This window comes from Salmo salar, chromosome 04, assembly GCF_965601325.2.
Source record: "Salmo salar chromosome 04, fSalSal1, whole genome shotgun sequence".
Classification (NCBI taxonomy): Eukaryota; Metazoa; Chordata; class Actinopteri; order Salmoniformes; family Salmonidae; genus Salmo; species Salmo salar.
This window is the reverse complement of record NC_138294.1, coordinates 2,890,001-2,905,000: the sequence shown is the minus strand read 5'-3', so window position 1 is coordinate 2,905,000 and position 15,000 is coordinate 2,890,001. Positions and strand designations below refer to the sequence as shown.

At 47.6% G+C, this 15,000-nt stretch overlaps 1 protein-coding gene across 1 annotated transcript in view; it reads left to right on the top strand.

The window, feature by feature from the left end:
- LOC106592754 (uncharacterized) overlaps nucleotides 1–15,000 on the top strand; it is a 92,013-nt gene that overhangs the window by 62,070 nt on the left and 14,943 nt on the right. Inside the window, 1 exon segment of the mRNA XM_082973922.1 lies at nucleotides 6,690–6,883. Within this exon segment, the coding sequence (XP_082830048.1) occupies nucleotides 6,690–6,883 (194 nt within the window).

The window sequence follows — 15,000 nt, the reverse complement described above, 5'->3', positions numbered from 1 at the left end:
TTGAGGACGGGGATGCCTTGGGGTTGCTAGGGTGTTGTGGACGGGGATAGGTTGGGGTGGTTAGGGTGTTGTGGACAGGGATGGCTTGGGGTTGCTAGGGGGTTGTGGACGGGGATGGCTTGGGGTTGCTAGGGTGTTGTGGACGGGGATGGGTTGGGGGTGCTAGGGTGTTGTGGACGGGGATGGCTTGGGGTTGCTAGGGTGTTGTGGACAGGATGGCTTGGGGTTGCTAGGGGGTTGTGGACAGGATGGCTTGGGGTTGCTAGGGTGTTGTGGACGGGGACGGCTTGGGGTTGCTAGGGTGTTGGGGATGGCTTGGGGTTGCTAGGTTGTTGTGGACAGGATGGCTTGGGGTTGCTAGGGGGTTGTGGACAGGATGGCTTGGGGTTGCTAGGGTATTGTGGAAGGGGATGGCTTGGGGTTGCTAGGGGGTTGTGGACAGGATGGCTTGGAGTTGCTAGGGGGTTGTGGACAGGATGGCTTGGGGTTGCTAGGGTGTTGTGGACAGGATGGCTTGGGGTTGCTAGGGTGTTGTGGGCGGGGATGGATTGGGGTTGCTAGGAGGTGGGGATGGGGATGGCTTGGGGTTGCTAGGGTGTTGTGGAAGGGGATGGCATGGGGTTGCTAGGTTGTTGTGGACGGGGATGGCTTGGGGTTGCTAGGGTATTGTGGACGGGGATGGCTTGGGGTTGCTAGGGTGTTGTGGACAGGATGGCTTGGGGTTGCTAGGGTGTTGTGGACAGGATGGCTTGGGGTTGCTAGGGTGTTTTGGACGGGGATGGCTTGGGGTTGCTAGGGTGTTGTGGACAGGATGACTTGGGGTTGCTAGGGTGTTGTGGAAGGGGATGGCTTGGGGTTGCTAGGGTGTTGTGGACAGGATGAATGGGGTTGCTAGGGTGTTGTGGACAGGATGGCTTGGGGTTGCTAGGGTGTTGTGGACAGGATGGCTTGGGGTTGCTAGGCTGTTGTGGACAGGATGGGTTGGGGTTGCTAGGGTGTTGTGGACAGGATGGCTTGGGGTTGCTAGGGTTGTGGACAGGATGGCTTGGGGTTGCTAGGGTGTTGTGGACGGGGATGGCTTGGGGTTGCTAGGGTGTTGAGGACGGGGATGGCTTGGGGTTGCTAGGGTGCTGTGGACGGGGATGGCTTGGGGTTGCTAGGGTGTTGTGGACGGGGATGGCTTGGGGTTGCTAGGGTGTTGAGGACGGGGATGGCTTGGGGTTGCTAGGGTGTTGAGGACGGGGATGGCTTGGGGTTGCTAGGGTGTTGTGGACGGGGATGGCTTGGGGTTGCTAGGAGGTTGTGGACAGGGATGGCTTGGGGTTGCTAGGGTGTTGGACGGGGATGGCTTGGGGTTGCTAGGGTGTTGTGGACGGGGACGGCTTGGGGTTGCTAGGGTGTTGGGGATGGCTTGGGGTTGCTAGGTTGTTGTGGACAGGATGGCTTGGGGTTGCTAGGGGGTTGTGGACAGGATGGCTTGGGGTTGCTAGGGTGTTGTGGAAGGGGATGGCTTGGGGTTGCTAGGGGGTTGTGGACGGGGATGGCTTGGGGTTGCTAGGATGTTGAGGACGGGGATGGCTTGGGGTTGCTAGGGTGTTGAGGACGGGGATGGCTTGGGGTTGCTAGGGTGTTGTGGACGGGGATGGCTTGGGGTTGCTAGGATGTTGTGGACGGGATGGCTTGGGGTTGCTAGGGTGTTGTGGACGGGGATGGCTTGGGGTTGCTAGGGTGTTGAGGACGGGGATGGCTTGGGGTTGCTAGGGTGTTGAGGACGGGGATGGCTTGGGGTTGCTAGGGTGTTGTGGACGGGGATGGCTTGGGGTTGCTAGGGTGTTGTGGACAGGGATGGCTTGGGGTTGCTAGGGTGTTGGACGGGGATGGCTTGGGGTTGCTAGGGTGTTGTGGACGGGGACGGCTTGGGGTTGCTAGGGTGTTGGGGATGGCTTGGGGTTGCTAGGGTGTTGTGGACAGGATGGCTTGGGGTTGCTAGGGGGTTGTGGACAGGATGGCTTGGGGTTGCTAGGGTGTTGTGGAAGGGGATGGCTTGGGGTTGCTAGGGGGTTGTGGACAGGATGGCTTGGGGTTGCTAGGGTGTTGTGGACAGGATGGCTTGGGGTTGCTAGGGTGTTGTGGACGGGATGGCTTGGGGTTGCTAGGGTGTTGAGGACGGGGATGCCTTGGGGTTGCTAGGGTGTTGTGGACGGGGATGGGTTGGGGTTGCTAGGGTGTTGTGGACGGGGATGGCTTGGGGTTGCTAGGGGGTTGTGGACGGGGATGGCTTGGGGTTGCTAGGGGGTTGTGGACGGGGATGGCTTGGGGTTGCTAGGGTATTGTGGACGGGGATGGGTTGGGGTTGCTAGGGTGTTGTGGACGGGGATGGCTTGGGGTTGCTAGGGTGTTGTGGACAGGATGGCTTGGGGTTGCTAGGGTGTTGTGGACAGGATGGCTTGGGGTTGCTAGGGGGTTGTGGACAGGATGGCTTGGGGTTGCTAGGGTGCTGTGGACGGGGACAGCTTGGGGTTGCTAGGGTGTTGGGGATGGCTTGGGGTTGCTAGGTTGTTGTGGACAGGATGGCTTGGGGTTGCTAGGGGGTTGTGGACAGGATGGCTTGGGGTTGCTAGGGTGTTGTGGAAGGGGATGGCTTGGGGTTGCTAGGGGGTTGTGGACAGGATGGCTTGGGGTTGCTAGGGGTTGTGGACAGGATGGCTTGGGGTTGCTAGGGTGTTGTGGACAGGATGGCTTGGGGTTGCTAGGATCTTGTGGACAGGATAGCTTGGGGTTGCTAGGGTGTTGTGGACAGGATGGCTTGGGGTTGCTAGGGTGTTGTGGACGGGATGGCTTGGGGTTGCTAGGGTGTTGAGGACGGGGATGGCTTGGGGTTGCTCGGGTGTTGGGGACGGGGATGGCTTGGGGTTGCTAGGGTGTTGTGGACAGGATGGCTTGGGGTTGCTAGGGTGTTGTGGACAGGATGGCTTGGGGTTGCTAGGGTGTTGTGGACAGGATGGCTTGGGGTTGCTAGGGTGTTGTGGACGGGGACAGCTTGGGGTTGCTAGGGTGTTGGGGATGGCTTGGGGTTGCTAGGTTGTTGTGGACAGGATGGCTTGGGGTTGCTAGGGGGTTGTGGACAGGATGGCTTGGGGTTGCTAGGGTGTTGTGGAAGGGGATGGCTTGGGGTTGCTAGGGGGTTGTGGACAGGATGGCTTGGGGTTGCTAGGGGTTGTGGACAGGATGGCTTGGGGTTGCTAGGGTGTTGTGGACAGGATGGCTTGGGGTTGCTAGGATCTTGTGGACAGGATAGCTTGGGGTTGCTAGGGTGTTGTGGACAGGATGGCTTGGGGTTGCTAGGGTGTTGTGGACGGGATGGCTTGGGGTTGCTAGGGTGTTGAGGACGGGGATGGCTTGGGGTTGCTAGGGTGTTGGGGACGGGGATGGCTTGGGGTTGCTAGGGTGTTGTGGACAGGATGGCTTGGGGTTGCTAGGGTGTTGTGGACAGGATGGCTTGGGGTTGCTAGGGTGTTGTGGACAGGATGGCTTGGGGTTGCTAGGGTGTTGTGGACGGGGATGGCTTGGGGTTGCTAGGGTGTTGTGGGCGGGCGTAAACCGCAAGTTCGGGCTCCGAGGGTCACGTGTTCAATCGCAGTGAACCCTAAACATTAACCCTTACCTTAACCCTTGCTTTCTAAAATTATCTGCCGAAATTATTGCAACCCCTATTACTAGCCTGTTCAACCTCTCTTTCGTGTCGTCTGAGATTCCCATAGATTGGAAAGCAGCTGCTGTCATCCCCCTCTTCAAAGGAGGTGACACTCTTGACCCTAATTGCTACAGACCTATATCCATCCTACCCTGCCTTTCTAAGGTCTTCGAAAGCCAAGTCAACAAACAGATTACCGACCATTTCGAATCCCACCGCACCCTCTCCGCTATGCAATCTGGTTTCAGAGCTGGTCATGGGTGCACCTCAGCCACGCTCGTGGTCCTAAACGATATCATAACCGCCATTGATAAGAAACAATACTGTGCTGCCGTATTCATTGACCTGGCCAAAGCTTTTGACTCTGTTAATCACCACATCCTCATCGGCAGACTCAGTAGCCTTGGTTTCTCAAACGATTGCGTCGCCTGGTTCACCAACTACTTCTCTGACAGAGTTCAGTGTGTCAAATCGGAGGGCCTACTGTCTGGACCTCTGGCAGTCTCTATGGGGGTACCACAGGGTTCAATTCTTGGGCCAACTCTTTTCTCTGTATACATAAATTATGTCGCTCTTGCTGCTGGTGAATCTCTGATCCACCTCTACGCAGACGACACCATTCTGTACACTTCTGGCCCTTCTTTGGACACTGTGTTAACAACCCTCCAGACGAGCTTCAATGCCATTCAACTCTCCTTCCGTGGTCTCCAACTGCTCCTAAACACAAGTAAAACTAAATGCATGCTCTTCAACCGATCGCTGCCTGCACCTGCCCGCCTGTCCAGCATCACTTCTCTGGACGGTTCTAACTTAGAATTTGTGGACAACTACAAATACCTAGGTGTCTGGTTAGACTGTAAACTCTCCTTCCAGACTCACTATAAGCATCTCCAATCCAAAGTGAAATCTCGAATTGGCTTCCTATTTCGCAACAAAGCATCCTTCACTCATGCTGCCAAACATACCCTCGTAAAACTGACCATCCTACCAATCCTCGACTTCGGCGATGTCATTTACAAAATAGCCTCCAACACTCTACTCAACAAATTGGATGCAGTCTATCACAGTGCCATCCGTTTTGTCACCAAAGCCCCATATACTACCCACCACTGCGACCTGTACGCTCTCGTTGGCTGGCCTTCGCTTCATAATCGTCGCCAAACATATTGGCTCCAGGTCATCTACAAGACCCTGCTAGGTAAAGTCCCCCCTTATCTCCGCTCACTGGTCACCATAGCAGCACCCACCTGTAGCATGCGCTCCAGCAGGTATATCTCTCTGGTCATCCCTAAAGCCAACTCCTCCTTTGGTCGTCTCTCCTTCCAGTTCTCTGCTGCCAATGACTGGAACGAACTACAAAAATCTCTGAAACTGGAAACACTTATCTCCCTCACTAGCTTTAAGCACCAGCTGTCAGAGCAGCTCACAGATCACTGCACCTGTACACAGCCCATCTATAATTTAGCCCAAACTACTACCTCTTCCCCTACTCTTTCCCCTCTCCCTCTCCTTCCCCTTCCCTCCATCTTCTCCCTCTCCCTCTCTTCCCTCCATCTTCTCCCTCTCCCTCTCTTCCCTCCATCTTTCCCCTCTCCCTCCATCTTCCCCCTCTCCATCTTCCCCCTCCCCCTCTCCTCCCTCCATCTTCTCCCTCTCCCTCTCTTCCCTCCATCTTCCCCCTCTCCCTCTCCTCCCTCCATCTTTCCCCTCTCCCTCTCCTTCCCCTTCCCTCCATCTTCTCCCTCTCCCTCTCTTCCCTCCATCTTCCCCCTCTCCCTCTCTTCCCTCCATCTTCCCCCTCTCCCTCTCTTCTCTCTCCCCATATAATAGGTGGATCTCTAGCTTTCGGCCACAAATGAAAAAATATTTTGGGATGGCTCCTCAGCCTGTCATCACAGACACACACACACACACACACACACACACACACACACACACACACACACACACACACACGGCTGTGACCTCAGGACTAAAACAGGTTCTCAGTAACGTTTTAGAAACAGTGGATAGTCTCTATAACTGAGGGGTTTCACCCCCCCTACACCACCCCCGTCCCCCCCCCCGTCCCCCCCTTTCCTTCTCCTGGTCTCTCTATCTCATCATTTGGGACGGACAGTCTTCAGAGTTCTGATAATTGTCTCGTTTAGAAGCTTTAACCGGCCAATCGCTACTGCTGACCACAGCTCACACACTGATACACACTAGACCAGTTATATAACACTCTCTCTGTGTGTGTGTGTGTGTGTGTGTGTGTGTGTGTGTGTGTGTGTGTGTGTGTGTAATGGATTGCATTTATATAGTGTGTTATACTACTTTATAGGTATCAAGGTGCTTCACAGTCAGGAGTCTCTCTGTCTCTCTCTCTCTCTCTCTCTCTCTCTCTCTCTCTCTCTCTCTCTCTCTCTCTCTCTCTCTCTCTCTCTCTCTCTCTCTCTCTCTCTCTCTCTCTCGTCTCTCTGTCTCTCTCTCTCTCTCTCTCTCTCTCTCTCTCTCTCTCTCTCTCTCTCTCTCTCTGTTTCTGTCTCTCTCTCTCTGTCTCTCTCTCTCTCTGTCTCTCTCTCTCTCTCTCTCTCTCTCTCTCTCTCTCTCTCTCTGTCTCTCTCTCTCTCTCTGTCGTCTCTCTCTCTCTCTGTCTCTCTCTCTCCCTCTGTCTCTGTGTCTCTGTCTCTCTCTCTCTCTCTCTTTCTGTTTCTGTCTCTCTCTCGCTCTCTCTGTTTCTGTCTCTCTCTCTCTGTGTCTCTCTCTCTCTCTGTCTCTCTGTCTCTCTCTCTTTCTAACCTCTCTCTCTCTCTCTCTCTCTCTCTCTCTGTCTCTCTGTCTCTCTGTCTCTCACTCTTTCTAACTCTCTCTCTCTCTCTCTGTCTCTGTCTCTCTGTCTCTCTCTCTTTCTAACCTCTCTCTCTCTCGCTCTCTCTGTTTCTGTCTCTCTCTCTCTGTGTCTCTCTCTCTCTGTCTCTCTCTCTTTCTAACCTCGCTCTCTCTTTCTCCACAGCCCTCCAGGAGTCTCCTCTAGCCAATGGTCATGGTCCAGGTGGGAGGGATTTCCTGAGGAAGCAGATGAGAGGGGATCTCTTCTCGCCGCAGCAGATAGAGGTATTGTTACACACACCGGGCAGGTGCAGTGAAATGTGTTGTTTTACACGGTCAGCCATAGTAGTACTGCGCCCCTGGAACGAATTAGGGTTAAATTAGGGCTTTGCTCAAGGGCACATCGGCAAATTGTTCACCGTGTTTTCTAGATGTGGTTCTGGGTTGTAGAGACCTAGCCTGTGTTTCAGTAGTTCGATAGCCTGTGTTTCAGTAGTTCGATAGACGTGATTTCAGTAGTTCGATAGACGTGATTTCAGTAGTCGATAGACGTGATTTCAGTAGTTCGATAGACGTGATTTCAGTAGTTCGATAGACGTGATTTCAGTAGTCGATAGACGTGATTTCAGTAGTACGATAGACGTGATTTCAGTAGTACGATAGATGTGATTTCAGTAGAACGATAGACGTGATTTCAGTAGTACGATAGACGTGATTTCAGTAGTTCGATAGACGTGATTTCAGTAGTTCGATAGACGTGATTTCAGTAGTACGATAGACGTGATTTCAGTAGTTCGATAGACGTGATTTCAGTAGTTCGATAGACGTGATTTCAGTAGTTCGATAGACGTGATTTCAGTAGTTCGATAGACGTGATTTCAGTAGTACGATAGACGTGATTTCAGTAGTACGATAGACGTGATTTCAGTAGTTCGATAGACGTGATTTCAGTAGTACGATAGACGTGATTTCAGTAGTTCGATAGACGTGATTTCAGTAGTACGATAGACGTGATTTCAGTAGTTCGATAGACGTGATTTCAGTAGTTCGATAGACGTGATTTCAGTAGTTCGATAGACGTGATTTCAGTAGAACGATAGACGTGATTTCAGTAGTTCGATAGACGTGATTTCAGTAGAACGATGGACGTGATTTCAGTAGAATGATAGACGTGATTTCAGTAGTTCGATAGACGTGATTTCAGTAGAACGATAGACGTGATTTCAGTAGTTCGATAGACGTGATTTCAGTAGAACGATGGACGTGATTTCAGTAGAACGATATGTGATTGTGGATTGTAGAGATAACCTACTCTGTGTTTCAGTGTGATAGATATGTAGAGATAACCTACTCTGTGTTTCAGTATGATAGATATGTGGTCGTGGATTGTAGAGATAACCTACTCTGTGTTTCAGTGTGATAGATATGTAGAGATAACCTACTCTGTGTTTCAGTATGATAGATATGTGGTCGTGGATTGTAGAGATAACCTACTCTGTGTTTCAGTGTGATAGATATGTAGAGATAACCTACTCTGTGCTTCAGTGTGATATATATGTAGAGATAACCTACTCTGTGTTTCAGTATGATAGATATGTGGTCGTGGATTGTAGAGATAACCTACTCTGTGTTTCAGTGTGATAGATATGTAGAGATAACCTACTCTGTGTTTCAGTGTGATAGATATGTAGAGATAACCTACTCTGTGTTTCAGTGTGATCGATATGTAGAGATAACCTACTCTGTGTTTCAGTGTGATAGATATGTAGAGATAACCTACTCTGTGTTTCAGTATGATAGATATGTGGTCGTGGATTGTAGAGATAACCTACTCTGTGTTTCAGTGTGATAGATATGTAGAGATAACCTACTCTGTGTTTCAGTATGATAGATATGTGGTCGTGGATTGTAGAGATAACCTACTCTGTGTTTCAGTGTGATAGATATGTAGAGATAACCTACTCTGTGTTTCGGTGTGATAGATATGTAGAGATAACCTACTCTGTGTTTCAGTGTGATAGATATGTAGAGATAACCTACTCTGTGTTTCGGTATGATAGATATGTGGTCTCTAATAGGAAACCAATGGTGTGTGGACACGCTGTGCAGTATTGACGTTCCTTTAATCTGTCCCAGAAGAGGTTAACGACGGGGCGGGAGACTATTGACCCGTCCGTCAACCAATTATTACCTCACTTCCTGCTGGGAAGAACACGCAAAGAGGGCTGTCTACTGATGCATCATGGGATAGTGCTGGGATGTAAGTCGCTCTGGATAAGAGCGTCCGCTAAATTACGTAAATGTAAATGTAATTAAGGCAGGGGTGTCAAATATACGCGTGGTTTGAGATTTTTTGTTGTTGAACTATTTGTTTTCGACATTAAAATATCTAAAAACCAAATGAAAACCGTATTGAAATTACAATGGATCTATATTTACGGTCTTTACACTGTGACCAGCTGGATAACAGTCCTTTATAGTCTCTTCTCACTGTGTCCAGCTTGATAACAGCCCTTTATAGTCTCTTCACTGTGACCAGCTGGATAACAGTCCTTTATAGTCTCCTCACTGTGTCCAGCTGGATAACAGTCCTTTATAGTCTCTTCACTGTGTCCAGCCGGATAACAGCCCTTTATAGTCTCTTCACTGTGACCAGCTGGATAACAGTCATTTATAGTCTCTTCACTGTGTCCAGCTTGATAACAGCCCTTTATAGTCTCTTCTCACTGTGTCCAGCTGGATAACAGTCCTTTATAATCTCTTCACTGTGTCCAGCTGGATAACAGTCCTTTATAGTCTCTTCTCACTGTGTCCAGCTTGATAACAGCCCTTTATAGTCTCTTCACTGTGTCCAGCTGGATAACAGTCCTTTATAGTCTCTTCACTGTGTCCAGCTGGATAACAGTCATTTATAGTTTCTTCACTGTGTCCAGCTTGATAACAGCCCTTTATAGTCTCTTCACTGTGTCCAGCTGGATAACAGTCCTTTATAGTCTCTTCACTGTGACCAGCTGGACAACAGTCATTTATAGTCTCTTCACTGTGTCCAGCTTGATAACAGCCCTTTATAGTCTCCTCACTGTGTCCAGCTGGATAACAGTCCTTTATAGTCTCTTCTCACTGTGTCCAGCTTGATAACAGCCCTTTATAGTCTCTTCAGTGTGTCCAGCTGGATAACAGTCCTTTATAGTCTCTTCACTGTGTCCAGCTGGATAACAGTCATTTATAGTTTCTTCACTGTGTCCAGCTTGATAACAGCCCTTCATAGTCTCTTCACTGTGTCCAGCTGGATAACAGTCCTTTATAGTCTCTTCACTGTGTCCAGCTGGATAACAGTCATTTATAGTTTCTTCACTGTGACCAGCTGGATAACAGTCCTTTATAGTCTCTTCTCACTGTGTCCAGCTTGATAACAGCCCTTTATAGTCTCTTCACTGTGACCAGCTGGATAACAGTCCTTTATAGTCTCTTCTCACTGTGTCCAGCTTGATAACAGCCCTTTATAGTCTCTTCACTGTGTCCAGCTGGATAACAGTCCTTTATAGTCTCTTCACTGTGTCCAGCTGGATAACAGTCATTTATAGTTTCTTCACTGTGTCCAGCTTGATAACAGCCCTTTATAGTCTCTTCACTGTGTCCAGCTGGATAACAGTCCTTTATAGTCTCTTCACTGTGTCCAGCTGGATAACAGTCATTTATAGTTTCTTCACTGTGGCCAGCTGGATAACAGTCCTTTATAGTCTCTTCACTGTGACCAGCTGGATAACAGTCCTTTATAGTCTCTTCTCACTGTGTCCAGCTTGATAACAGCCCTTTATAGTCTCTTCACTGTGACCAGCTTGATAACAGCCCTTTATAGTCTCTTCACTGTGTCCAGCTGGATAACAGTCCTTTATAGTCTCTTCACTGTGTCCAGCTGGATAACAGTCCTTTATAGTGTCTTCACTGTGTCCAGATGGATAACAGTCATTTATAGTTTCTTCACTGTGACCAGCTGGATAACAGTCCTTTATAGTCTCTTCTCACTGTGTCCAGCTTGATAACAGCCCTTTATAGTCTCCTCACTGTGTCCAGCTGGATAACAGTCCTTTATAGTCTCTTCTCACTGTGTCCAGCTGGATAACAGTCCTTTATAGTCTCTTCTCACTGTGTCCAGCTGGATAACAGTCCTTTATAGTCTCTTCTCACTGTGTCCAGCTTGATAACAGCCCTTTATAGTCTCTTCACTGTGTCCAGCTGGATAACAGCCATTTATAGTCTCTTCACTGTGACCAGCTGGATAACAGCCATTTATAGTCTCTTCACTGTGACCAGCTGGATAACAGCCATTTATAGTCTCTTCACTGTGTCCAGCTTGATAACAGTCATTCAAATTAAATCTCGACAGTCAGGGAACATTGAAAATTCAAAATGCGAAAGACAGAGGAATATTTTTTCTTAACCAATTTTCAGTGTGGACCTTCTGGATCAGAAGGTCTTAACCCTTAACCCTTAACCCTTAACCCTTAACCCATAACCCTTAACCCTTAACCCATAACCCTTAACCCTTAACCCTTAACTCTTAACCCTTAACTCTTAACCCTTAACCCTTAACTCTTAACCCTTAACCCTTAACCCTTAACTCTTAACCCTTAACCCTTAACCCTAACCCTTAACCCTTAACCCTTAACTCTTAACCCATAACCCATAACCCTTAACCCTTAACCCATAACCCTTACCTTAACCATTCATAATGAGTGACTACACTTAACCCTTACCTTAACCATTCATAATGAGTGACTAAACTTAACCCTTACCTTAACCATTCATAATGAGTGACTAAACTTAACCCTTACCTTAACCATTCATAATGAGTGACTAAACTTAACCCTTACCTTAACCATTCATAATGAGTGACTAAACTTAACCCTTACCTTAACCATTCATAATGAGTGACTAAACTTAACCCTTACCTTAACCATTCATAATGAGTGACTAAACTTAACCCTTACCTTAACCATTCATAATGAGTGACTAAACTTAACCCTTACCTTAACCATTCATAATGAGTGACTAAACTTAACCCTTACCTTAACCATTCATAATGAGTGACTACACTTAACCCTTACCTTAACCATAAGGAATGAGTGACTAAACTTAACCCTTAACCATTCATAATGAGTGACTAAACTTAACCCTTACCTTAACCATTCATAATGAGTGACTAAACTTAACCCTTAACTTAACCATTCATAATGAGTGACTACACTTAACCCTTACCTTAACCATAAGGAATGAGTGACTAAACTTAACCCTTACCTTAACCATTCATAATGAGTGACTACACTTAACCCTTACCTTAACCATTCATAATGAGTGACTAAACTTAACCCTTACCTTAACCATAAGGAATGAGTGACTAAACTTAACCCTTAACTTAACCATTCATAATGAGTGACTACACTTAACCCTTACCTTAACCATTCATAATGAGTGACTACACTTAACCCTTAACTTAACCATTCATAATGAGTGACTAAACTTAACCCTTAACTTAACCATTCATAATGAGTGACTAAACTTAACCCTTAACTTAACCATTCATAATGAGTGACTAAACTTAACCCTTAACCCTTAACCCATTCATAATGAGTGACTACACTTAACCCTTACCTTAACCATTCATAATGAGTGACTAAACTTAACCCTTAACTTAACCATTCATAATGAGTGACTAAACTTAACCCTTAACTTAACCATTCATAATGAGTGACTAAACTTAACCCTTACCTTAACCATTCATAATGAGTGACTAAACTTAACCCTTAACGTATAAATGTAACATTGAGAGAACGTCTAATTCTGCAGTGAGATTGTGAGAGCTTGTTGGACACACACACACACACACACACACACACACACACACACACACACACACACACACACACACACACACACACACACACACACAGTACAGAAATCTTTAAGTCATACCACAGATTCTCAATTGGATTGAGGTCTGAGCTTTGACTAGGCCATTCCAAGACATTTAAATGTTTCCCCTTAAACCACTCGAGTGTTGCTTTAGCAGTATGCTTAGGGTCACTGTTCTGCTGGAAGGTGAACCTCCGTCCCAGTCTCAAATCTCTGGAAGACTGAAACAGGTTTCCCTCAATACTGTCCCTATATTTAGCACCATCCATCATTCCTTCAATTCTGACCAGTTTCCCAGTCCCTACCAATGAAAAACATCCCCACAGCATGATGCTGCCACCACCATGCTTCACTGTGGGGATGGTGTTCTCAGGGTGATGAGAGGTGTTGGGTTTGCGCCAGACATAGCGTTTTCCTTGATGGTCAAAATGTCACAGCTGTCTTCAGAAAGGGAAGTGGACCAAGATGCAGCAGAGTTAGTGTTCATAATTTTAATTTAAAAAATGATGACTGGAACACTACAAAAACAAGAAAATACCGACAGCTAAACCGTACTGACAGCACATCACACTGAACAGAAACAATTACCCACAAATGACAAACACAAACACACCCTAATATATGGGACTCTCAATCAAAGGCAAATAGACCACACCTGCCTTCAATTGAGAGTCCCCACCCCAATTAACTAAACATAGAACCAGACTACCTAGACTAAACATAGAATTACATGAATCTCAAACAGTGCCCAAAAACCCCGGAATACTTAAATCAAATGCCCTTACTACAAACACACCACCCCGAACCACATAAACCAAATACCCTCTGCCACGTCCTGACCAAACTACAATGACAATTAACCCTTATACTGGCCAGGACGTGACACAAAAAGCCCAATTTTAGTCTCATCTGACCAGAGTACCTTCTTCCATATGTTTGGGGAGTCTCCCACATGTCTTTTGGCGAACACCAAACGTGTTTGCTTATTTTTTAATTAAGCAATGGCTTTTTTTTCTGGCCCCTCTTCCGTGAAGCCCAGCTCTGGCTTAAAGTGGTCCTATGGACAGATACTCCAATCTCCGCTGTGGAGCTTTGCAGCTCCTTCAGGGTTATCTTTGGTCTCTTTGTTGCCTCTCTGATTAATGCCCTCCTTGCCTGGTCCCTGAGTTTTGGTTGGTGGCCCTCTCTTTAACGTTGCTCCGTGGGATGTTCAAAGTTTCAGATATTTTTTTTATATCTCAACCCTGATCTGTACTTCTCCACAACTTTATCCCTTGACCTGTTTGGAGAGCTCCTTGGTCTTCATGGTGCCGCTTGCTTGGTGGTGTTGCAGACTCTGGGACCTTTCAGAACAGGTGTGTATATACTGAGATCATGTGACAGATCATGTGACACTTAGATTGCACACAGGTGGACTTAATTTAACTAATTATGTGACTTCTGAAGGTAATTGGCTGCACCAGATCTTATTTAAGGTCTTCATAGCAAAGGGGGGGAAATACATACGCACTCACCACTTTTCCATTTTTTATTCTTTCGATATCTTTTGAAATAAGTACCTTTTTTTTCATTCCACTTCACCAATTTGGACTATTTTGTATACGTCCATTACATGACATCCTAAATGAAAATCAATTTAAATTACAGGTTGTAGTGCAATAAAATAGGAGAAAAAAAACCCGCCAACGAGGATGAATACTTTTGTAAGATACTGTACACCCATGCACCCGTACATGGATCTACCTTTCCTGTTCTCCCTCTCCACATATCATCTCTGTCATCCCCTCCATCTCTCTAGTCTATTGAGGCCCTGTATTCATTAGTGTCTTCACAGGGGGGCTGTGTGTGTGTGTGTGTGTGTGTGTGTGTGTGTGTGTGTGTGTGGTGTGTGTGTGTGTGTGTGTGTGTGTGTGTGTGTGTGTGTGTGTGTGTGTGTGTGTGTGTGACTGTCAGACAGAGTTCATTAGAATTTCCCTTCCCATTACTCAGGTGATAAATCAGAACAGAGAGAGTGAGAGAGAGAGAGAGAGAGAGAGAGAGAGAGAAGAAGGGAAGGAGAGAGGAAGAGAGAGAGAGAAACAGGGAGATCGAGAGAGAGAGAGAGAGAGAGAGAGAGAGAGTGAGAGAGGGAGATCGAGAGAGAGAGAGAGAGAGAGAGAGAGAGAGAGTGAGAGAGAGAGAGAGAGGGAGATCGAGAGAGAGAGAGAGAGAGAGACAGGAAGATGTGTTAACAAGGCCAAAAAGAATGGAGTGACAGCTGTGCCACTCTCTTCCTCCTCCTCCCTCTCCTCTTCCTCCTCCTCCCTCCCTCTCCTCTTCCTCCTCCCTCCCCTCTTCCTCCTCCTCCCTCTCCTCCTCCTCCCTCTCCTCCTCCTCCTCCTCCTCCTCCCTCTCCTCCTCCCTCTCCTCCTCCCTCCTTAGTTAAAAGGTAGGGAAAGTGGGCTCAGACATGATCAGCGGTGAGAGGGGAGGACCTTTGTGTTCCTACCCCTGTGGAGAGAACTGTACACTGGCCCGAATGTGCGCTTATAAATATCTTCCCCACTGCCACTCTCAGTTTTCACACAGATTAATTACTTCCC